The 24191-nt window shown below is 50.6% G+C and overlaps 2 protein-coding genes across 12 annotated transcripts in view; one reads left to right on the top strand and one right to left on the bottom strand.

Moving 5' to 3' along the window:
• CAMKK2 (calcium/calmodulin dependent protein kinase kinase 2) overlaps positions 1-20220 on the top strand; it is a 60140-nt gene extending 39920 nt beyond the window's left edge. For 7 of the 11 annotated variants that reach the window (XM_079149557.1, XM_079149562.1, XM_079149561.1 and 4 more), the window contains 3 exons: positions 353-453; positions 947-989; positions 4147-7285. In XM_079149557.1, the coding sequence (XP_079005683.1) occupies positions 353-453; positions 947-989; positions 4147-4317 (315 nt within the window). In that variant the 3' untranslated portion in view covers positions 4318-7285. Of the gene's footprint in view, positions 1-352; positions 454-946; positions 990-4146; positions 7286-18521 lie in introns of those variants that run through there. The other 4 variants (XM_079149555.1, XM_079149559.1, XM_079149560.1 and 1 more) reach the window with 3 other exon arrangements.
• On the bottom strand, positions 4424-24065 carry P2RX4 (purinergic receptor P2X 4). The gene is made up of 12 exons (XM_079149588.1): positions 23827-24065; positions 20259-20406; positions 17857-17928; positions 17672-17744; positions 17036-17132; positions 13782-13862; positions 13537-13678; positions 13319-13455; positions 11500-11593; positions 11328-11393; positions 10935-11030; positions 4424-10467 (listed from the first exon to the last, which is right to left on the bottom strand). Exons 1-12 carry the CDS (start codon positions 23958-23960, stop codon positions 10441-10443), a joined length of 1167 nt encoding a protein of 388 aa, XP_079005714.1. The 5' UTR covers positions 23961-24065; the 3' UTR covers positions 4424-10440.
• Positions 24066-24191: the final 126 nt, after the last annotated feature.

The raw sequence follows: 24191 nt of genomic DNA, 5'->3' as shown, positions 1-24191 counted from the left end.
ACAGCTCAGGTGGGACAGATGGTGCCAGGCGTGCCCAAAGGACTTGCAGGCCAGCTATTATGGAACCTGGGGCCTGTGGGGTCAAGTAGATTGGGACTAGATAAAGACAGGCTTTGCATGTTAGACCAAGAAGTCTGGACTTTAACTTGGCCTCCAGGAAGCAGGGAGTGGACCCACCAGAGATGGGGATGGGTCTGGCTGGTGCATGTTGGGGCCACCCAGTTTCTCACAAAGGCCTGCCGTCAGTTGAGAGCTGCAGGAGCTGATGGCCTGGCAGGATGAGGAGAAAGGTCGTTGCCTGGAATCCCAGCTGTGATTGAGCAGTCACCTGCCTCCTCCTCTCCCTCTTCAGATCCTGGTGAAGACCATGATTCGGAAACGCTCGTTTGGGAACCCATTTGAGGGCAGCCGGCGGGAGGAACGCTCACTGTCTGCTCCTGGGAACCTGCTCATGTGAGTGTCCACCGCCTTCCTCTCAGGGCAGGGGCTGGAGGGTAGGCTTGGGGCATCCCTGCCCAGACCACTGCATGGGTCATCCCTGGGCCAAATCCATTGGAGAAATTGGGAGCGCCACCCTGCACACCGGGAAACCCGTGTTCCCTGGCTTCGGTCTCTTCTGCTGGCTCAGCCCACCGCCTTGTGTTGGTAGCTCCTCTGGATGGAAGTCTCACCTTTTTTGTTGGAATCTCTTGACAATCAGCACTGCTGTCTGGCTCTCAGCACAAGTGCCTGAGAGTGGGGTTTTAGGCTGTGTGATGGTTGAGCACTGAGGTCTTGCTCTGGGGCACTGAGTCTTAATGCAGAGAGGTGTCCACCCACCTGCTTATAAAGACCACCCTGGCCTTGGCTGTGCGAAGTAGGCGTTGGGTCTGCTGTCTAGGGGGCGGGGGATTGTATCCCCATGGTTCCTTCTCACTTCCCTTTTCCCTCCCTCTGGCAATTCCAGCAAAAAAACAACCAGGGAGTGGGAGCCCCTGTCTGAGCCCAAGGTAACGCCTGCCTGCCTGTGCGTAGCCTCTGCGGGGGCCTGGGGGCGGGAGCAGGTGCAGAGCACGGGGTATCTCCACCAGGCGAATGTACCTTCCAGCCACGTTGCTGTGCCCGGCTCACTGCGGGCCTCTAGACCTGGGGGTAAAACCAGGGGCCTCGAGGGGCTTGGGCCCGATGGCCGGTCATGCATGTGGGCTGGGGCTGTGGGTGCATGGCGCTCCACCGGAATGCCTGTGAGCTCACCCAGGTCTTCAGACCCAGTCCCTGCATACTCAGTGCACGCCAATGGCCTTGAAGCTCTGTCACAGGCCCAGGGCTGCCCCTACTGAGCGCAGTGATCAGAGCACACATCAGGCCTGCTGCACCCTGTGGCTTCTCTGCTGGCTTAAGATCTAGAAAATAAGTCCCCTTTTGCCTGTTGCAAAGGAGCGTAAGAGTCCTGTGACCTGAGTAGGAGCCCAGCCTTTTCTTTCCCGGTTGGCCGTCCCTCCTCCAAAAGTACATCCATGCCATTGTTACCAGCACCTCCCAGGACGATGAGAATTCTTGTCCCTAGAAGCTTTGATTGGCAGCACCATTGCACATTCCCCAAGTACCTGCAGCAGGGTGGTCACCCCAGTGTCATTCCCACAGGGTTGAGGTGGCCACCTGATTCTCCACTAGAAACACCAAACAACCATTTCTGTTGTTAAAAATAGCTTTATTGTGGCTGGGGTTGTAGCTCAGTGGCAGAACACTTGCCCAGCATGTACAAGGCCCTGGTTTCGATCCCCAGCACACACACACACATGCAAAGCCTTTACCAAGAGATAATTCATATACCATAGTTTATCCAGTTAAAGTATATGGTCCAATGACTTTTAATATATTGTTAGCAGCCATCACCACAATCAGTTTTTATCAGCCCAGGGAGAAACCCTGTACCTCTGAGCTGTCTCTACCCAACTCCCTCTTTCCCCAGCAACTACTAATCTACTTGTAGTTTTCTGTGGATTTGCCTGTTCTGGACATTTCCTATAAATGCCTTTGAGTCTGACTTTTTTTTTTTTTGGTATTGGGGATCAAACCCAGGGCCTCACATAAGCTGGGCAAGCCCTTTACTACTGAGCTGCATTCCCTGCCTTTTTAATTTTATTCTGAGAAAGGGTCTTGCTAAGTTGCCCAGGCTGGCCTCAGACTTGCAATCCTCCTTCCTCAGCCTCCTGAGTGGCTGGGATTACAGGCCTACACCACCATGCCTGGCTGTGTCTGGCTTCTTTCACTTAGCATTATGTTTTTGAGGTTTCTCCATGGTGTAGCATGGATCAATGCTCCATGACTTTTTATGACTTAATAATATTCCACTGTGTGGATGGAGTACATTTTGTTTATCCATTCATTGGGTGATAGACATCATTTCTATTTTTTAGTTGTTTAATGAATCCTGCTGCCATGAACAGTTGTGTATAAGGGGAAGCCATTTCTGTGGGTTGGGAGTTGACTTAGGAAAGGAAATGTATTGGCTACCCATACCATATGAACCAGATGCTTATATGATAGTCTAGGAGGGGCCCCACTTTGAGAATGTGCTTTTGAGACAAGTCTTGCTCTCCAGAGTAGAACAGGGGAAAACATGTTGGCATTAGCAACCAGGTCTGGTCTTCTGCAGCCCGAGAAGGAGGCCCGAGTCCCTGTCTTATTCCCAGATAGCCCAGAAGCCACGTGACCAGGCAGTTCTTAGGTTTGAGCCTCCCAGGATTACAATAGAAACCTGATGGGCTGATCTTTCCTTGGCCCTTCTCTTCTTAGCCTCCCTCTTAGAGTCTGCCAGAAGTGTGGCTGTCTCCCCTCTGTGAATGAGTCTATTCTTTTTTTTTTGGCATGGAGGATTGAAGTCAGGGGTGCTTAACCACTGATCCACATTCCTAGCTTTTTATATATTTTATTAGAAACACGATCTTGTTAAGTTGCTTAGAGCCTCACTAAGTTGCTGAGGCTGGCTTTGAACTTGCAATCCTTCTGCCTCAGCCTCCCGAGCTGCCCAAGACACTGTGCCTGGCTCTCTTGTTTCTTTTTTTCTTTTCAGTGAGTTCAAAATTGCAAGATATCAACAGACTGAGATTAGCACAAGGGTTGTGCTGCTTCTTCATTTCCTCACCTCTAGTCCTAGAAACACCTGGGAGTTGCCTGCTGGCAGCTGTGGATGGGATGCCTTGCTCTGGGAGCTTTAGAGCTTATTGAGTCACAGGGGTCCTGGACCATGGGATACCGGCTATCTGCAGTGAGACCCAGCCAGTACCAGCAGGTGGCATTAAGGGCAGAAATCAAGGGTCTGATCAGACAGCTAGTGACGGCTCCCTCCTCCCTGGGAGCCTTTATGCCGTGTTCTTTGTCAGAAACAAGAAGCCAGCAAATGTGATTTTCCTAGGGAAGCATAGGCACCGTGATTTCCCTGCCTCTGTGCAGGGACAGAGGCTCCCTTCTGGACAGGGGCACCCAAGTCTTTGCTGGGAATGATGGACAATAGCTTTGAGTGGCATGCTCAGCTTGGGGATGGTAAGGTGCTTGGCCCCCTCCTTAGAGATTTCCCCTCCTACCACCTGAGACTCAACCCCAGCCACCACACCAGTCAGCTCCAGTGAAGTGGGGGGCTCTTCTCCCTCTCCCAGCAGGGAGGGGCCTTCTCTTCCCTCCCAGGTGGTTTTCCCTTGAGCCGAGGGCCGTTGTTGTGGCCATTTCAGGAACACCACTAGGTGCCAGTCCAAACTGGGCAGGCCCCGCCACTGCCCTGCCAGGAGCTCACCTTGGTGGACTGAAGACAGATGCCATAGTTCCTGTCCTGCATGAGCTTTGGCCTCCTGTGGAGGGAGGGGTGAGACTGGCAACCCCCGGAGGCAGCCCACTGCAGGGGCCCACCTCCTGCTTGCATCTGCCCACAGTTTTATATTTTTGGCCAAAGCTGCTTCCCCATTTACAGAGGATGCAGTGTCCTTGGGAAAAATTTAAGTGATCAAGAACAAAAAGAGGAGAGAATCCAAAAGAGCAGGTGACGGTGATCATGTTGCTGGTGGTGCGAGGAGCCACACCTGGGCGAGTGGTGCCCCAAGGTGGGAGACTGGTCAGGGCCCTGCCATCGTCCCTCCGAGCCTTAATGCTGGTTTTCTGTTCGGTGAGCAGGAAGCAAGGCAGCGAAGACAACCTCCGGGGCCCCGAGCCGGCCCCCGTGGGGGAGGAGGAAGTGCTCTTGTGAAAGGTGGTCCCTGCCTGGAAAGTTGGGGGGCCCCTGCCCCTGGCTCCCCCGCACACATGCTTCCACTGCAGCCCGAGGAGGCCATGGAGCCGGAGTAGCTGCCTGGACCGCTCGACCTCGCATGCCTGGCCGAGTCGCCCTGCACGGGGCTGCTGCACCCGCGTTTCCATAGCAGCATGTCCTACGGAAACCGAGCACGTGTAGAGCCTTGACCGTCATCTCTGGTTATTTGTTTTTCCTTTGTTGTTTTAAAGGGGACAAAAAAAAAAAAAAAAAAAAAGACTTGACTCTGTGACGTCGACCTTGGCCGCTGGCTGGCTGGACCGGCGGGTGTGAGGAATTGCAGACCAAACCCACGTGCGCTTTGGGACAATTGCTTTTTAAAAACGTTTTTATGCCAAAAATCCTTCAGAACCATGTCAGATATACCAAGTGAATGAATGGGTGCGGGGTTTGAAGAGTGCAGAGAAATGAGCGGGAAACTCCAACGGGACTGGGCCGCGGGGCGCATTGCTGTGTTTCTGAGGGAGCGGGAGGCTCGGTGTGACTCCTGCAAACTTCCAACCGTGGCACCTTCCAGAACTGCAGATGAGCAGGGCTAGCTCTCAGTAGCTACAGAGAGCTTCAGTGCAACTTATTTGCAAGAAGGACTTTTCAATTTTTTTTATGGGTAGATTTGTAGTCAGGAAAACTGAAAGGGCTTGAAGTTTAATTGCTTTTTGAAGGGAATTTGCCAACCCTGGACGAGCCCTCAGCAGCCCTCGTGGCGAAAGCTTTGCTGGAGGACTGAATGTATCTTTTCATCCACCACTCAAAGCGGGTTTCTGAAATGGTTGGCCGGGCTCTAGTAAATCTTTGTTAAATTTCAAAAACTTCAGGGTGAAATCCTACACTTCCATGTACATTACATGGCTTATGATTCAACACAAAAATATTTTCAGTTCTCTAACTACACTGAACTCTAGAGAAGTTCAGAGGTCATGTAGAGCTTCCAGGACACGTCACAGCTTTCACCATGTGATCGGAGTTAGAGCCGATGAAACCTAATGCCTGTATATTAGCAGCTTACCTTGTTTATAACCTGTGTATTTCAGAGACTGCTGAAGTTTCGTTTGCATCTTAAATGCTTGCTGGTTGTAGTCAGTGGAACACTTTACCTACTTTGTGGAGGGCCCCATGGGAAATACTCTCACTCGGCTGAGACATAATGATCTCGTTAGCATCAAAGCTTTGGTAGGATCTGCACAGTGACCTTGGGACACCCTTTTAGGAAAGATTGTTGAAACCCTGTGCATTCCTCAGGGTGTGAGGGAACCAGGTGTAGGCACAGATGTTCCCTCCTTTAGCTAGGAAATTTGATCTTTTGACTTCCAACCAAAATAAGTGTCCTATTACTGGGAAGTTTTGTTGAGGTTTGGATGTGACTGTCCAGAGCCACACACGGGTGAGTGTGAAGTCCAAGGGGTTGGAAAACCGGAAGGACTCTGTGCTGGGGGGACTTTGCTCTTCTTCACAGTGCTCTGGGAAGATTGGTCCTGGGAGGTAAATTCAGTGCTGGGGCTCCAAAGACTGCTTTTTCTGTGGTTTCAGTGTGATGAGCCCTGGCTCAAGAACTTCGTGCAGAGACAGAAGCAAAGTCTGTGTCCCCTCCCAGCTATTTACAGAGCCTGGGCATTTCTTGGCTTCCATAGATTTTCTTAAGCTCTTGATTGTAGTTTAGCCAGCCTTGCTTGCTGTTGTGTAAGCAGTTAGGATTAGGGAGTGCTGGTTCCAAAGAGCACAGACTGATGTAGGAGGGTTGTCTTGCCTGCTTGCTTTGTCTTTGTAACCTAGTATTTGCGCTTGTCCTCCGCTGCTTTAAATTTAGGGGGAAATGACCCAGTAGCTCCACCCCTTCTGGTAGCAGATGGGGTCTGGTGAGTTTGCAATAAGCACCTTGCAGTGGTTAAAGTCTTGGGTCCTCAGGCTCACCTCCAGCCTGGGTGCCTGGACTCTGCCTGGCTGAGTGGCCGAGGAGAGCAGGCAGCATGCAGGGCTCTGCAGAACTCCTCTCGTGTTTACACGCCGCATCGGGCAACACCATTTCTCCCCACCTCGGAACGTTCCATCCAGGATGTATTATGTGGAATGCCAGTGGCCAGGCAGCACCAAGCCATTCCCATGGGTGGGCTGGGGGAGGTCCACGTCATAATTTTTTTTGTTTTTTTAATAAACACCAAAGAAAGCTGTGGAAAGGAACTCCTCCTCGTGGAAAGCATAAGTAGACATGGCTATAACTAGGGCCACCACTCTCAGCACAAACTTGGAGTTTTTAAAAGCCACGTTGGCCAGGAAAAGGGAGAAGCTGTCATGAGCAGCTTTTCCAGGTGGGCAGAAAGAATGCCTGTGCTTCCTCCCGTGGCTGGCTCCTCTGTGGGACCAGTGTGGTGTGAGCCGCCTGCAGCTTACACCTGTGGCCTCGAGGAAAGCACAAGTCTTCCACATCCTTTTCTTTTCCTCTGCCAGTTTCCACCTCCCCAGTCCATTCCAGAGGCTGCCAGTGGCCCCGGAAACCTTATCAAGCCCCTTACTGGCATTCAGGGCTTTGGAGGCCATTTCTCTACTGGCCTGGCTTTTTCACAGGGTGGAGCTCCTGTCTGCACAGCCTTTCTGGAACAAGGAGAACGCCTGCCCAGGGGGATGTGCGGGCCAGGCTGTGGCTCTCACCCATCTTCCAGAGGGGACCTTCATGTTGCTGATGGAGAACAAGGGTCTCCACTTGCTTCCAAGGTGCTAGGGAAGGTCTCACAGTCATTGGTCCCATCTCTTTTCCAACTTCATGGGCCGAGGCTCATGGGACTTTTGACTTTTCTATTCCATGATCTCTTCAATGCCCGATGCTTCTGTTTTATTCCTGATCCTTTCTACTATGCATTTTCCTTTTATCAGGTGTACAAAGTTAAATACTGTGTATTTATCACTTACAAGTATATGAACTTAAGAGAAAGATAAGCCTTTGGTGTTTTTCCACAAATGATTAAGCTTCTCTGTAAACTTGAAATAAACAGCAAAATGGTGCAAAACGTGGGCCTCAGGTGTTTTTGTTTTTGTTTTTGGTTGGTTGGTGTTTATTTTGGCCATCTGTCCGTGTGTCTGCTTTTCTTCCTTAGGTGAACAGCAGGTTGCACGTCCCGTCAGTGTTAACATAGCCAGCAGATCCCTGATTTAGGGCAAGTCCTGGTACATCGTTGCTCAGTGTGACCTCAGGACCAGCTGTTCAGTAGCACTTGAGAGCAGGGCAGAATGCATATGCCAGCCCCTGCTTACACACGCTTACAGGTGACACCTGCAGGTTGAAGTTTGAGAAGCACTGCTCCAGCGGACAGGTAAGGGCAAGATGCTAGCAGAGGCCAGACAGGTGAGTGGTTCCATCACATGGAATGTGTCCTGTGGGCCAGGCCTGCTATGTCACCCTTCAGCCCCGGAGGTGGCTGATAATAAGGATCATCACCTATGAGCTGAGGTTCAGAAAAGTTAAGTTAGTTGTCCAAGGGCTTGAATTGTCAGCAAAGCACTCGATCTTCAGTTTCGAGTCTGGGTGCTTGCCAGTTCTCAAGGCATCTGGTTACTCCTCTAGGCCAGAGGCTGAGGACTCCTTCATTTCATGTGTGGCTCTAGCCCTTGGAGTTGCTCTCCTGGCTTTGAATTTCATTTTTCTGTTACCAGGGGATAGCAGGCAAAGTCTAAGAAGTTCCCATTCCATTGCCACAAAAAAGCATCAAAATACAGGCCCTTAAGAATCAGGAGCCAGGGGTTGCTGCCCCAGGACCCCACTGAGAATCTGAGGAGAGGGAGAAAGTGCACACGGGTGCAGCATGGAGCAGAGCTTCAGGGAGCCCGTCCACAGAGGCAAGGTCAGAGGCAGCACCAGGGTGTGCCAGTGAGAGGGGACATGGCCAAGAGCAAGATGAGTGAAATCAGTGGGGCCACCCAACACCCACCCCTCACCCCAACTGGTTTTTGCATTCCATTTCAGAAAAGAGGAGGCCAAATGCAGCCTCCTATTCCAGAAGACAGCTGCCATCACTCCTCAGATTGCAGGATGGCAGACAGACCATTTGTCTTGGTCTGTTTGTGCTACTATAACATAATGCCTGAGATGGGGTAATTTGCAAAGAACAGAAATTTGTCACAGTTCTTAGAAGTCTGAGACTGAGGCACTGGCTAGTTTGGGGTCTCGTGAGGGCTGCTCTCTGCTTCCTTAGGTGCCCAGAAGATGGAAGGGCTGGCAGGGGATGAACTGCCTGTCAAACTCTTTCTGTATGGCACCTAGTCCCATTTATGAGGGCAGGGCCTAAGACCCAGTCTCCCTCCCAGGCCTGTTGCACTGGGGACTCAGTTTCCAACACATGAATTTGGGGGAACACATTTAGATCATATCATCATTCCTAAGGATTCTAGCTCCATTGACCCATGTGTTCAAATGAGCTGAGGTTTTTGGTTTTTGTTTTTGGTACTGGGGATTGGACCCGGGGGTGCTTAACCACTGAGCCACATCCCCATTCCAAAAGAGCATTTTTAAAAAGACCACATGAATCAGCTCCTCACCCCATCATACTGTAGGTTGAACCCATGGGTGCTCTACCACTGAGCTGCATCCCCAGCCCTTTATTTTGGACAGGGTCTTGCTAAGTTGCTGAGGCTGGCCTCAAAACTTGCCATCCCCCTGCCTCAGCTTCCCGAGTTCCTGGGATTTCAGGTGGGCACCACCACACTTGGCTTGAACCAGAACTTTGTTGAAAGTATTTAGTAAACACCCTCCCTTCCCCAGCCCCTAGTGGAGAAAAGTCCAGGTCGGTCATTTATCCAGCAGAAGCAGCGCACTTCTAAAATACCCTTCTCTGCAGTGGTTGGAAATGAAGTAATTCATGAACGGGAAGGGCAAGCGGCTTCCTCTGGAGGACTCCTGAACCCCTGATGCAGAGTTAAGTTGCAGCTGCAGCTGGAAATAGCTCTGTTATCATGTCACACCTGTGCCAAGAGAGGTGTAGGTGATCCTGCTTTGGGCTGGAGGTTTGGGGAGTAAACAGAAGAGGAGGAGCCACTTCCATGTTCCCAAAAATTGTGTCACCTACAGAGTACTACTGCCATTTTATGCAAAAATGCCAGCACAAGTGAGATGCCACTAGGAAAAAAAAAAAACATGTACAACTCAGTGAAGATCAAAATGAGTCGGCTTTTAAGAGAAGAGCAAAGTGGGGGAATGCCTGAGTTCCAGAGACGAACCGTCTCAGAGGCCTTTCCTGAGGACAGGGCTGGGCAAAAAATGGATCTACTTGAAGTTGTCAACCTAAAATAGAGTTTATTTGGGGATGACTGCAATCCAGGCTACCTGTGCTGTGGCATCAGGGGTGTGTATCCAGGGAGGCTGAGGCCTGGGGGAGCTTTGCAAGGCAAAGAAGGAGAAGTGCACCCAGGATGTTTCAAAAGAGAAGTTCTTTGGTTGCGGGGGCTTATCTCAGGCCATGATGGGCGTACAGCTGTTGCTGGGAGAGGTCTCGGAGAAGTGATCTGACCAAGGCTGCAGTTAGGACTGGCCGTTCCAGGAAGTGGCCTTCACTGCAAGGTCGCGTGTGGGCAGAACCGTTGGTAATCATTCTTGTCATCAGCAAGATGACAAGAACCTCCCCTGCCTCATATTAACTTCCATGAATTAAAAGAAAAGGAAGGAGAGTTCGAGCCCATGCTAGGAGATGACACGAGGATTAAGAAAACCACTTGTTTTAATATTTGATCTTCAACCTTTGCTACATAGCTGTTCTCAAGGGAAGAGAGCTAACTCTGTGCAGTGTTGCCAAGGACAATGTTCCTGGTTTGGGAAAGAGGAGCGGCAGCCCAGGCCTGCTAGATGTCCAGGGAGCAGAAGCCTCAAGGCTTTCTCTTCCTTATGAAGTGCTTCCCAGAAGCCCGTCCCGAGGGGCCCAGAGACTGCAGCTTTGGAGGAAAGCCAGCCCTCGAGGCCCCGAGAATGCCCTAGCAGCTCCCCCAGCCAACAACACTGGCAGTCCACTGGGCTGAGGGACAAACAAACCCGACGCACCAAATGCAGGAGCTGCTGGGCAACCCTGAGCACCCGTGGAGAGTGAATCAGAATCTGGAATCTCTGGGGTGAGACAGCAGCCATTTCTCCCTTCTTCTCACTGTGCTTTGATGGCTGTGGGGAGCCCAGTGTGGGGTAGGCATCACTGGTCTGTCTCACCACCAAGACCCTGCGGAGAGGGAAAAGGAGGGAAGTGTTCACCCAGCAGGCACTGCCACCAGGCATGCTCAGATCTCTGGGCAGGAGTCGGGTGTTTTTCCTGAGGACCTCTGGACAGTCGAGGACTCCACGTGGTTCTAGAGTAGGGGTGTCCAGCATGGTACCCAACCCTTGTTATGTGAGGTCAATTTAATTACTATGTGGATGTAGATCGTCCAGAATCATGACTAACTTGAGATAGTCACTACTGCAATGGAATAGGTTTTGAAGTCTCAAGTAAACACTAGAACAGGTGGTCCAGAGACCGGCATTTGACTGCCTGCCTGGGGTGACGGGTCGACAGCTGCCAGAACAGCACCAGCCGCTGTCCAAGGGCCTCCCTGGATGGGCCCGGGCCCAGGCCCAGACCCAGGCCCCAGGCTCCTCTCCCCATCGGGACGAAAGGCTCCCTGCCTGGGGAGCACAGGAGGTGCCTACCTGCTCGTAATCTTCCACATACTTGTACTTCTTCTCCCGATAGTAGTATTTCTTCTTCATGCAGTATAGGACTATGACGTCACACAGCACTGTCGCCTGAAGGTGGCATGAGTGGAGAGAATGAGCCAGGCGCTTTAGCTCCTGCTGCTCTGTGCACCTTCCCTCTTACTGGGAAGGAAAGGCACCTCCATCTCTCGGGGAAACGCTGGCACGGGCAGCAGTCTGGGAAGAGGGACAGTAGGGGTGGGGGCAGGGCAAGGAAAACAAGCCTGGAGGCTCCAGTCTAGAAAACGAGTCTGAGGTCCAGAAGGACAGGGCCAAGCCTCACTGTGCCGCTGACTGCTGAGGGAGGCCCAGCCCTGGCAGGGGGAAGGGAACGGCCCAGTCACTCACCACCCCCAGCAGCGCCAGGCCGGAGCCAATGTTGATCATGGTAGGGATGATGTCAAACTTCCCAGCCTGCATGGGACAGAAGAGAGAACGCTCTGACAGGTGCCGGGGAGAGCAGATACAAGACAGGGAGGCGCCTGTGTCCTTGCCAGCGGGGACTGGGTGGCAAGGCTACCTTCCCAAACACGATGATGTCGAAGCGGATGCCATATGCCTTGATGAGCGTGCGCTGCTCGAGGCCGGTGAGGTCCCGGTAGTACTTGGCAAACCTGGGGAAGGAGGGCCGGTCAGAGGAAAGGGATGGTAGAGCAGGATGCAGCGAGTCCCTCAGGGAGGGCGCCGGGGCACCAGGAGACCCCTTCACCCTTTCCTCCCACAAGGTGGCATAAGCCCAAATGTCCTCGCTGGCAAGGCCCTTCCTGATATAGCTGAGCCTCCTGTCTCTCTCAGGGGACCTGGCCACTAACTGAGAAGGTGACCAGCCAGCAGCAATCTCCAAGATGGCATCGTTGCCATCACGAAACTCAGCATCACCTTTTAAAAAAAAAGAACCAAGAACCACCAATTCATCCACCGATGAACAGATAAATGAAATGTCCGTACACACAGTGGACTATTTGGCCATAAAGAGGTGAAGCGCTGATACCTGCAACAACGTGAATGAACCTTGAAGACACGAGGCAAAGTGAAAGCCAGTCACGGAGAGACACATGGTGTGAGTCCATTAACAGGGAAGTCCAGACTGCAACCCACACAGACGGAAAGGACCGGTGGTTGCTCAGGTCCGCCGGGGTGGGAGGGGAGAGTCACTGAGAGTGGTCCCATCCCTTTAGGAACCGAGGCCTAAACCTGAGGCCCAGGATCAGGCTAATTCACAGCTTTCATGTCGGGGGCTCAGCGGGGCTGGGGCTGGCTGAGGCTCCACCTGCTTCTCTCTGCTCTAGGATTCTGACCCGAGCTTGAGGTTTCCATGGTGGTTTCTACAAGAACGGTGCTGGCAGAGAGAGAGCAACATAGCTCTAACTCCCAGGAAAAGTTCAAATACCTGCCCTGCCACCCACCAGGGAACGGGATCAAAAGGACAGCAGATCTGCAGATTCTTACCATCTGATGCACGTTTGATACCACGTGCCACCACTAGAGGGAGACAAGAGCAACAAAAATGCTGCTGACTGTTCGGGTGTCCCTTGCAGGGCCAGGTTTATAGGAGCGAGTCCATATGGGGAAAATGCCTCAGGGGGGCATTTGAAAATGTATACAGCAATGGATTTTGCTGCCTCAAGGAAATGGAAAATATGCTCCTGGCCCTCTTACCAGATTACCAGCTGTCCTGGGTTAAATAGTGTCTCTCTGCAAATCTATGTCACCTGGAACCTGTGGACGTGACTGTAATGGGAAAGAGGGTCTTTGAAGGTGCGATTAGTTAAGATGAGGTCGTACTTGATTCAGGTGGGCCCTAAATCCGATGTGACTAGTGTTCTCATGAGAAGACAGAAGCAGGAGTGGAGGGAAGGCCACATGGGGACAGAGCCAGAAGCGTCACATCTGCAGTCCAGGCATTGTAGGAGTCATCGGAGGCTGGAAGAGGCAGGGGAGGATCCTGCCTAGTGCCCTCAGGGGGCCTGAGTCCTGCAGACACCTTCATTTTAGACTTCTGGCCTCCAGAAGCAAGAGAACACCCCCCTGTCAAGGCATTCAGTTTTGTGACCACAGCCCAGAGAAACTCATGTGACAGCATTTTCAGCAGGGAAATGCAAGCAGAGGCCTTTATTGAGCCTAAAGCCTGCACCTGCTGCACTTTGGAGAGCCCGAGGCAGGCTCAATGTGAGAGCAAGACCCTGCTCCGAAGACTTACTGTTGCAGAGTGGAGATGCGCAGCCTGCCCTGGGTGCTGCCCAAGTGCTGGCCTTTGGGGGCACAGGTGCCCTCGTGGGGGAATAATTCATCCATCACCACACCTCAATAGTGAGTGGTGGGTCCAAACTCATGCCCACCTGAAATTGTAGCCAGGAGACACATTGTGGTCGAGGTCCCGGGTATCGAGGCGGCGGAAGGAATACCTGGGCAGGCAGAGGGAGGCCGCTCTGTCTAGGTTGCAGTCCCAGTTGACCTGGATGCCCATGATGCCTCCCTGTGGGACGAAGAGCAGAGGCACAGCCAGCTCTCATCAGAGGCTGCTCGGGTACGATGTGTGCCCAGGCCCTGCACCTACCTCAACGGCCATGTCTTGGAAGCTGTGTCCTGCGTTCTCCACAATTTTCCCCAGACGGAATATGGGACAGAATGGATCTGTTTTAGCATCATAAATACACGATTTGAGGTAGGTGGTGGTGATGTTGGGAAGGATATTCCTCCTAAAGCAGAAGGAAGCAGAAAACCATTGTAAGGAAACCCTCAGAGAAGGGCCAGAAGGTTTTTGAAGACACTGGTGAACTCACACACCTGGCCACCACTTACTTGCTGAAATTAAATTTGGGATACCAGATGTTGTTCTTAACCAAGAGAGTGAAGTTTTCTGCAGCCTTTAAAAAAGCAGGTCTGAAAAATATATGGCAACATGCTGTTATTAAAAGTAAAAAAAAAAAGTGTTTATACACACATTCACATAGCTATGTAATATTTCTAAACACAGACATGATTTACAATGTCACATTGTCAAGACAAAAGTGAAGTGAGGCATTCTCTTGTACAGAAGCACTAGGTCTAGAGCTGAGTCTAAGCTGGCCTTCTGGATCCTTCCTCTGGGAGGTGACGGGAAAACCTGAGAGATTGCTAAGCAGGCTGCTGTCTCGCAGCCTCCGTGGTTGCTGCTGGCTTCAGGCTCACTCGGGTGCTCTGGGGAATGAATGCTAGACATAACTGGTTTCACAAGTCACAGCAAAGGTGAGTTTACCTGCAGGCTGCGTCCTGGCCTCACCTGAAAAGTACACAAAAGTGCTGCCACCCGCTGGCACACCTGCCTCCTCCAAAGGTGCCACGTGGGCTCCTGGCTGAATCTGTCCCAAGGGGACTGTTTCTTTGGTGGACTTGTCTATGGGGGAATCCAGCACCACAGGGCTAAGTCTTCTGCAGGGGGCCAGGGGGAACTTTCCTGAGCCAGGTGTAAACCACAGAGTCACAAATGACATCAGTGGTCTTTCCAGTGTTGGGTCAGAAGCGAGGCCATTGACAAGGCGGAAAAGGCCCTGCTGCCAAGAAAAGACCTGGAGCAAGCAGGTCCCTCAGGCTCCAAGGGCCCACTCCCTCAAGAGGCAGGGATTACGGCAGATCTTTTCAAATGTTTGTCATTTTCTACATCTTTGTACCTCAACTGCGATACTCTCAGATCAACTCACCTTTTAAAGCAAAGTCAACATGGAATTCACAGCATAAAATCAACCATTTAAACATGAATCAATTCAGTGGCGCTTAGTGCATCTGCAACCTTGTGAAACCATCACCTCTGTCCAGAACATTTGCTTTGCCCCAGAGGAAACTGCACACCCACTAGGTAGTTAGTGCCTCTCCCCCAGCCTCTGCCCTTGGGAACCCCAATCTACTGTCTCCAGGGATCTGTCTATTCTGGACATTTCAAATGAATGGAGTCAAATAACATATGGCCTTTTGTGTCTGGTTTCTTCTACTTGGTGAAGTCTTAAAGATTTGCCCAGGTTGTAAGAATGTGTCAGTGCTTCATTCCTTTTTATGCACATACCAAAATTTGTTTACACATTTTGCTGATGGACATTGGAGTTGATTCCACCTTTAAGATCAACTCACTTTTTTATTGATATTTATTTTACAATGAAACTTCCTCACGACCATAAAAATATCACTTGCACTGGGTGTGGTGTCATGTGCCTGTAATCCCAGCTTCTTGGTGGGGGTTTAGGCAGGAAGATCACAAGATTGAGGACAGCTTGGACAATTTAGCAAGACCGTGTCTTAAAAAAAAAAAAATCTTAAAAAAGGGCTGGGGATGTAGAGCACTTGCCTAGCAGGCACAAGGTCCTGGGTTCAGTCCCCAGCACCATGCACACGCAAGTCATGCAGCACAGGTGAGACAGCATTATTTAAATAAACATAATGGAATCAAAACAATGTTACTAAAACTTGTAGTTAATACTGTTATAGGCCCAAAGTTACTAATCTGGGGCTTGTTTGTTGTGGGAAGAGGAAATAAGCAAGTGGCAGGTAATGAAGGCACCCCCACCCAGGATTTCCTCCTTGATATGAAGGAAGGGGCTCAATAAAGATGGAAACAGGAATATCTTCCTCACCATATAACTCAAGTGTTATTTCTCGCATCAGCATGCTTTCAAAAATCACCTCACTGGCTTAGATCTACAGCGCAGTCCGATATAAATGTACTGTGAGACACAACTACAAGCCACCTTAAATAAAAGTTTCCTGGTAGCCACATTTAAAAATAAAAACAGTGATATTAATTTTATACAATAACCCAAAATATCCACAATATTACTTCTGCATGTAACCAACATAAAATAGTACATACTATATTCTTCCTTTTTTTTTTTTTTTGTCATGCGGGGGATTGAACCCAGGGCCTTGTGCATGCAAGGCAAGCACTCTACCACCTGAGCTATAGCCCCAGTCCTACATATTATTATTATATTCTTTTTCTCCATAATAAATTTCCAGAACCTACAGCTTACTTCACACCAACAGAAGACCAGCACATTTCAAGTACTCAACAGCCACACGTGGCCAGTGGCTCCCTGGCTGGAGCGCACAGTTTTGGGCCATCTTTCTGACTCTGCACCGCCAGGATCCCCTTCCTCTCAGTATTGCCCTCCTGAGTCCCAGCTGCCGCCCGCTGCCTTCTCCAGGTCCGCACTCTCACGTTTTCTTCTGTGGCAACACAGAAGCTCCCTGCTCCCCTGGGTTTACCTGAGCTTCAGTCTGATCCCTGGGTGAAAAAGCCCCCGGCTACAGCAGTTCTCAAAGGATGGGCTTAAATTCCACCTGTTCAAAGTGCAGCAAAGTGCAACTGGGAAGAATGTTATCCTGGGGCAACCTTGAACCTGCTCAGATTTACAGAACACCCTTTGGCAGATTTTTATTATTTCCCTGCCCCCCTTTCCGGTAATGGAACCCCAGATTTCCTTTGGAAGTCACGTGTCCCCTACTCTCAGCCTGTGTCATTGGATGAGGTTGACCCCAGCCCTAACTCTAGAGGTGGACATGTGACGCAGGCCCAAGCTGAGAAACAATCATCGCCCAGCCACGGTGACAAATCTAGGGATGTGGCCCGTGTGTGACTGTGGACAGGTCCAGACTGCACGACCAGGAAGGGAGCTTCCCCTGGGACTATGCCAGGGGTCCAACAAATGAAGCCGACATGGAGAGAGGCAGAGGTGGGACAGACGTTCTCTGAGCCTCGGAGGGAGCCTGCAAGGTCTTTTGACTGGTCGAGTGACAAAGGATCATGCTCTGCATGTGTGTGTATCCAGGATAAGGTACTGAGAGCTGTTTCCTGTCGGTTATCTGCAGTTGACAGAACCCTTTAACACACATTAAGTCAAACTGTACCCTTGTCACAAGTGACGGACACTTGGGGCCCACCTCACCACCGAAGGCCGATGCTCTGTGGTTAAGAACCGCTGTCCCAGACACCCAGACACCAAGAGCACACAGACAGCCCAACATCTTCCCTGCCACCTCCCTCAGGTGGACAGCCAGTGTTTGGGGCGATCTCGGGCAGGACTCACTTTGGCACGTGTGTGTCATCCTCCACTGGGCACCAGGCTGCCACCTCACAGGTCTTCACAGACCCATTGAACGGCACGCATCTTCCAGTCTTGACTCCTACAGGGATGTGGGGAACCCAGGTCCACGGGGGTTTATTTCCTACCTAATGAGGTAGGGAGTGGCCCCCCCCATAGCATCCTCTGCAGCCAATCTACAGCGACTCTGATTCTGGGACTAGAGTGTCCAGAAACTGGAACCGGAAGAAGGGGGTTGCCTTGGTGCTGGACACCTCTGCTTTGCCATCTCAGGGCCAAAGTGACACCAAGTCACAGAATGCAGCAAGACCTGGGCTGGCTTCTGGGGCTCACATGACAGAGGGGAATGTAGAGGGTCCCTGGGTGCTCTCTGCCATCAGGCTCACCAGGGTTGTGTGGCATTGGAGAATGGGAGGAGGGGTGGCTCTTTTTCCGGTGCTAGGGATTGAATCGGGGCCTCAACCAGGGCCCCACCTCCTCCTCTGAGCTCCACCCCTATCTGCTGGGGTAGGGGGGATTTCATTCTGACCCAGATATCTCTGTGTAGGGGCGGTGATCTTGTCAAGAGCTGCCCTCCTGAGGCTAAGCATCTGCTGAGGGGTCACTCCTGCCCACTCCTACCATTGCTGTGGGTGCCGGTGGACCCAGCAGGGCAGTCCGTATCTGATTCGCACACAGTGGCCTTATCAGGAATCTAAACAAAGCAGAACGAGGGAAAACAATTTCCATGTGGTCCAGCCACTTGCACAGTGGGGGCTGTGGAGACTGGCATGCAAGGCCAAGGGCTTTCCCAAGGAGCCACCTACCTCGGGACAGGTAGCCTGCGTCTGGTTCATGGTGATGATCATGTTGGTCATGATGAAGAGGGAGTTTTCCTCCTGCAGAGTGAAAGGGAGGGAGACCATCAGATCACCCTCAGAGGAGTCAGGCAGACCCATTAATCAAAAAGCTAATATGGTCTCCTGTTTTTCCCATGAGAGTTTATAACCTGCTGAAATATAGGGACTGTTGGGCCCAGTGTATGCCTATAATCCCAGTGATTTAGGAAGCTGAAGTAGGAGGATCAAAAGTTTGAGATCGGCCTCAGTAACTCAACTAGACTTTGTCTCAAAATAAAAGTAAAGAGGACATCCCTGAATTCAATCCTCAGTACCCAAAAAAGAAAAAAAAAAAAAAATTTAATCTTCTATTATGTGAATTTTATCTCAGTTTTTTAAGGAGTCTACAATCTGAAATAGTTCCTCAGCAAATCTTGGCTTATTAAGGGAAAAGAGCCAACAGTAGCTCAAAACAAGCTCTGCCAACCAGTGACCTCTGAGGTATAAAAACAAGATCCCCAAGGCCTCAAATTTGACTTTTTTTTTTTTTTCTAACTGTTATTTAAAAGGAAAGAAAACATTCCAGAGACAATTCAATCAGGGGCAATAACTGACATTTCTGTCCTTGATAAGGTTTTGTTTTCTCCTTGAAGGTCTGAAGGTGCCAAAGCACTGGTGCAGAGTTTCTGGAAAGCCATTCGTGGGGCTGATACTGAGGAGTTGCTAAGTACTGCCTGGGACGTGGCGGGGCGGCAGAGACCTTGCCTAGTATATGCAAGCCCTGGGTTCCATCCCCAGTACTGCATGCACACAAAAATGGCTAATTATGATCTCCTAATGTAAGGAAATGACCCCAGAAGGTTTTGGCTGGCCTCCCCACCTCCACTGGGCACTCAAATTTTAAAGAAATGCCAGAAGCTTCCAGCACTTCATTTTACACTCTTCCTGGGAAGAGCAGAGTCAGCTCTGGGAACCGTCTCAGGGACCAAGGTCACTGTGGACACCCCCACACCTGAGAAGATGGTAGAAGCTCTAGCAATGGTTGGCATCTTCCTATTGAGACAAGGGAGTGGCCACAAGAGGAGGCCAAGGTGGGAGTCTCCCCTGATGCCCGTCATGTTCCCAGGTGTTGAGGAGATAAACACAGCCCTTCACGTGTTGATGGAAGGCTGCCCCTGAGCCTCTCTAAGCTGGACTCCAACAATTCAGTGTGGTCTACTTTTTGTTTCCTATCTCTTATCCATTTTGAATTTAGGGAAATTTCAGTCTGAAGATGAGCCAAATATATATTGAAGCACGAGGACATGGTAAAAGTAGAGAGCCCAAGGGACTCGCGCGGCCCCCAGCCCACATGAGTGACAGGAGGCAGAGCTGCTGGGTGGTTCTTTCCACCCAGTGGCAGAGGCAGGGCTCATTCCTTTCTTGGCTAAAGCAGACTGAGTAGGACAGTCCCGTAGCTTGGCAGGAGGAGGCCATGCCTGCACAGGGAGCACGGACAGGTGTCCCCAGGATCACCCCTGTTCTACTGCACCCTTATGGCTCTTTAGCTCCGGCCTCTCTCTGGACCCCACCAGACCATTCTCTTGAGAAGCAGGGAAGAGGAACACATCAGAGATTTTGAGAAGTCTCTGTTTCCCTCTCGCAACTCTGAGCCCAAAGCTGGCAACTTATTATGCACCAATTAAAAAACAAAGAGTTGGCAACTCATCTGAATTTGGCCACCGCAGGCACTCAGCCATCTGGAGGGGGTACGCTGGGGTTTGGCCGTGTGGCACATAGCTAGAGTCAATGTTTAACTTGCTTTGGGCTGGGGATGTGGCTCGCTGGTGAAGTGTTTGCCTCGTGAGGCCCCAGGTTCAATCCCTGACACCATAAAAAAAAGACCAGAATATTAACTTGCAGCTTAACGAGCTGGAGACTAGAATGTCACCTCAGTTTCATCCCTGACTTTGTTTCTGACGGAATCCTGTGCTACTTCCTTCTAGTTTGGGCTTTGGTCTCTCACTGTGGTTGACACTGACAAGATTTACCTTGTAGATATAAGACATTCAAGCAAATGCAAAATGTAGGATGGGCTCTTTCCCCCTGAACTTCTCCCAGGATTTAGATGTTTGCTATCTCACCTTTTAGAGCAGGGGACATCCCGAGATGTCCACGTGGAAGGACATCTGAGGCCGGCCACACTTAAGAGTGGGAAAGCCATAGCTGACTGTTACCCCTTTGACCTGAAGCCCAAGAGACCTGGTTGCACTGTTTTCTGGGGCTAAAACAACGGGCCTCGGTGTTGCGATGTCAGAACGCTGGCCGCTGATGTTAGGCAGGTGTGCCAAGTCATACAGAGGAGTGAGAACTAGAGGCTTCAGTATCAGAAGTCTCAGCGGGAGACATACCTGAGCTGGAATCACATAATCGGCCACATCCCAGATCCGGAATCCTAGTTTAGAAGTGTTGGTCACAGTCACGCCTTTGGCCTTGGTAGTAACTGAGCTGACCACAGAGTCCATTTCCTGGTAGCCCTTTTCCCACACGAACACCCACCTATAAAATAACATAGGCCTCTTAAGTGGTCATTAGGATCCTGAGAATCTGAATCGACACCAGGGAGCCTCTGGCAGCCAGAGGCCGAGAGTACCGGGATGTTTACGAATTGTGACTTTGTAAAAGCTGCTTAACTTCTGCAGGCTCCACCTCCATTTGTGCAAGAGGGGCATGGTGGCCCCTTTTATTTATTTTGTGGGAATTAAATGAGGTGATGCAGGAAAAGCACCAGTCCAGTGGTCAGCAAAGGAAAAACTCAATGAACACTGTCTTCATTACTGGATATTTGAGCATTTTCAATATACTGGGGCCCCTGGGAGTCACCAAGAGATAATAAATTATGATACTAATTGCTTCCATTTGAGTGATTATAGGACCAGGCACTGATTTAAACTCTTGATATGTATTAACTCATTTAATCCCGACCACTTCATGAGGCGAGTATCATTATTATTAGAGGGAATGGAGACACACACAGGTGGCCACCCTGCTCTGAGCATGTATGTCAGACTGGAACTGAATGGGAGCTTTACGGCAGATGAATTTCTAGAAACCCCAAAGAAGAGGACTTGTCAGGGGAAAAGCCCACCTCTAGGATGGACAGTCAATCTGGAAACCGCTCAGATCGAACAAACCCCAAAATAACCCAAACTTGTGAATGTCTCAAGTCTTAGCATCTAGTACTTCTAAGGAGGGGAAGCGGATCCTTGTACTTCTCAATTTAGAAATAACAGCAATAATAGTCTGTGGCAGATGTTTAACAAGAGCTCTGGTGTACGAGCTTCGGTTGCTATAATGTTCCAGTGGTAGGTTGAAACAAACATTATTCTAAGCAGGTGACACACACTAACTCATTTAACCTCATAACAATGGTAAAGTTCTATGCCCATTTCTATCCGATAGGTGGGGAAAACTGAGGCACAGAGTGGTTTAGCAACTTGGCCCAAGTTATGCCTAGTGAGCGGTGAAGCTGAGCTGAGCTGTGAACGGAGACCCTGTCTCTCCAGCCTGTGTTTGGTGTCTTAACCACTACTGCAAATGCCTTCATATTTTTAATTATTCAGAATAACAGTAATGTCCTCATTTTAGAAGAGGGAAGCATACATGGAACCTGAATTCTTGGGAGAAAAAAAGAAACTAGTATAAAAAGTTCCTTGAAAGGTTTAGTATAGTGGGTAAGAGAAGAGGCTTTTAAGGGCTTCTGGCTCAAGTTCTGACTGCCACTCACTAGCTGTGTGACATTGGATTATTTATGGGTTTATTTGAGCTGAGCAGTCCTCAAGTTCACTGCCCATCCTAGGGATGGGCTTTCCCTTGACAAATCCTCTTCTTTGGGGCTTCTAGAAATTCAGCTGCTGGAAAGCTCCCATTCAATAGGAAGGCCACTATTATTTTACTACCAAGTACAGGGAGTTGCTCAATCAGAGACAGATAGTTTCATACCAGTCATTATCATGTGATTATTTCCATATCATGTGCCTGATAACTGAATTAGATGACTGGGGACTGTGGGTTCAGTCTCTTTATAAGGAATAGTTGTCATATGGGAGAAGAGACCACAATTTCACCAAGATTAACTGGATCAGGAAGTTAAAGAAGTTAAAAAAAAAAAAAAAAAAGCCCATTCCTCAGACCTGAGTTGGCTCCAACTATAGCAAATGTCTAAAAGCAAGGCATTACTGCTTAAAAATCCTCATAATCAAGGCAGACAACACTTGTAAGGAACCCTACAGAACTGCACTAGAAGATGAGGTGAAACATATTGTGATTTAAAAATTTCTAGTGCCCATATTAAAAAGTAACGGTACACCTTATGTAGCCCAATATGTTCAAATTATTTTAACATGTCATCAATTTCAAAAAGTATTGATGTGATATTTTACTCTTTTTTGTACTCTTTGAAATCCAGTGTGTATTTTACAATTCCAGAGCATCTCAATTTGGAGTAGAAATGCATGAGGTGTTCAATAGACAACCTGTGACTAGTGGCTACTTTAGGCACCAGACTGGAGATACTCTCCATAGTCCAGAATTCTACAGGTACCCAAAGGTTAAAGTGATCTTCCTATGAGAACAAAAGTCAATAGCTAAAAGCTGCCTGAGAACTTCTGATTCCAAATTCTGCAGGAGTGCCTCACAACCATTGTGGGGGAGATGCCGGACATACTGAAACTACTTCATCCTTGAGTCTTACTGAGTCCAAACCCACATATGGGCCAGGGAGTTCTCCTATTGAGTCCCTACCTGGATTTTTAAATTTTTGGGGGTGCTGGGGATGCAACCCAGGGCCTCATGTATGCTAAGCATGCACTTCACCACTGAACAGTACCCCAGCAACAGTACCTCTACAACACTCAGTATCTGCTGCTGCTGGTCTGATTGATACTGGAAGCCAAACCGGCCAGATTGAATTCCCGTGGGCAGTGTAAACAGATTCCAAACCCCACCCCAAGGTGGGGGACTCTGTTACTTTTAAACAATTCCTCAGATGATCTTTCATAATCAGGTAAATTTGCAAAACAGTGGTCAGTGGTTCCCCAACTTAGATGAACATCAAAATCAGCTGGGGAGTTGGTCATATTCCACAGCAGCATCAGAAGGTCTGGAATGGGTGTCAGCAATGAATGTTTTCTACAGATTCCCAAATGGTTCCAACTAGCAGTTTGGGGACCACTGCTCTAGGCCATTTAGAGAAGTGACAAAGCCGATAGACCTGTAAGCCCAGCATCTGTGAACACCATAATGTTCCAAGTGAACCTTGAAAGTGGGACCAGTTGGCAAGGTAACTGTCACTTCCGCTCCTGGGTTGAATTACATTGTAACAGGTGCATTCACTTAAATTAAACGTTTACCGAGGCCTGACCCGAGGCTCCCTGGGAATGACCAGGCTAAGGCAGGTATCTGCACCTCACCTCCCAACAAACTCGTAAAACAAGGTCAGTGTCCTTTAAACACTTTTGGGAAGTGCAGCCTCTCCACTATCTTGGGTTACCACATGGCGATCAAAGGAAAGCCACAGACCCAGAAGAAACCAAATGGAAATCTCAAGTCTTGGTTTTGTCAGCGGGTCGTCCGAATGGCAAGAGAAGAGAGAAAACCGAGACGTTTAGGGCAAAGTCCCCACAGCCCAGGGCCAGCATGGAGCGAGGTGGAAGGTAAAGCTGCCTGCGAGGCGAAGATGGTCAGGCCAGGCTTAGGACCCTCAGGACCCTCAATCCACGCAGCCTCCTGTCGCCGAGGCCCCGAGAGCCCGTTCGAGGTGCCCTGAGCCCCGGGAGGGTGTGCGCACCGCGCAGGTGGCCAGGTGGGCGGGTGCACCGCGGGGAGGGGCTCCCCGCGGAGGGCGCCCGCGGGGCGCAGGGACCCCGGCCGTCGGGCCCCCCCCGCGCCGCGGCCCCCGCTGCCCGGCCGCGCGCTCACCCGATGACGTAGGCCAGGATGAGCAGCTGCACGCCGCGGTTCATGAGCCCCACTTTACGGCTGCGGATGAGCACGATGCGCGGCGTGTCGTACTCGAACAGGAAGGCCGCCAGCACCGCGCAGCAGCCCGCCATGGCCCCCGCCGCCGCCGCGCGACCCGCCGCCTGGTGCCGGCGCAGGAGCCCCGCCCAGGAGGCCCGGGTGCCGCCGCCCCGCCGGCCGGCCGTCGCGGGGGAGGGCCCGGAAGAAGGCGGCGCGGGACCCGGGGCGGCGTCACCTCCCGCTTGGGGATGGGGTTGCGGGGAAAGGGTGACTTCCCCCTCAGGGTCCGATGACCGAAAGACAGGGACAGGGGCGTAATGGCA

Source organism: Sciurus vulgaris (assembly GCF_902686455.1).
Source record: "Sciurus vulgaris genome assembly, chromosome: 8".
Taxonomy (NCBI): Eukaryota; Metazoa; Chordata; class Mammalia; order Rodentia; family Sciuridae; genus Sciurus; species Sciurus vulgaris.
The sequence above is the reverse complement of the archived record's forward strand: the minus strand, read 5'-3'. Positions and strand labels throughout refer to the sequence as shown.

What these genes read in the sequence shown, in the direction of transcription:
- P2RX4 (XM_079149588.1), bottom strand. Translation starts at nt 23,960, where the DNA reads ATGGCGGGCTGCTGCGCGGTGCTGGCGGCCTTCCTGTTCGAGTACGAC. An exon ending in CCCAAATTTAATTTCAGCAA is followed by an intron (nt 13,679 to 13,781) that starts GTAAGTGGTGGC and finishes CTTCTGCTTTAG; the next exon opens with GAGGAATATCCTTCCCAACA. An exon ending in GCCTGGCGCTGCTGGGGGTG is followed by an intron (nt 11,031 to 11,327) that starts GTGAGTGACTGG and finishes TGCCACCTTCAG; the next exon opens with GCGACAGTGCTGTGTGACGT.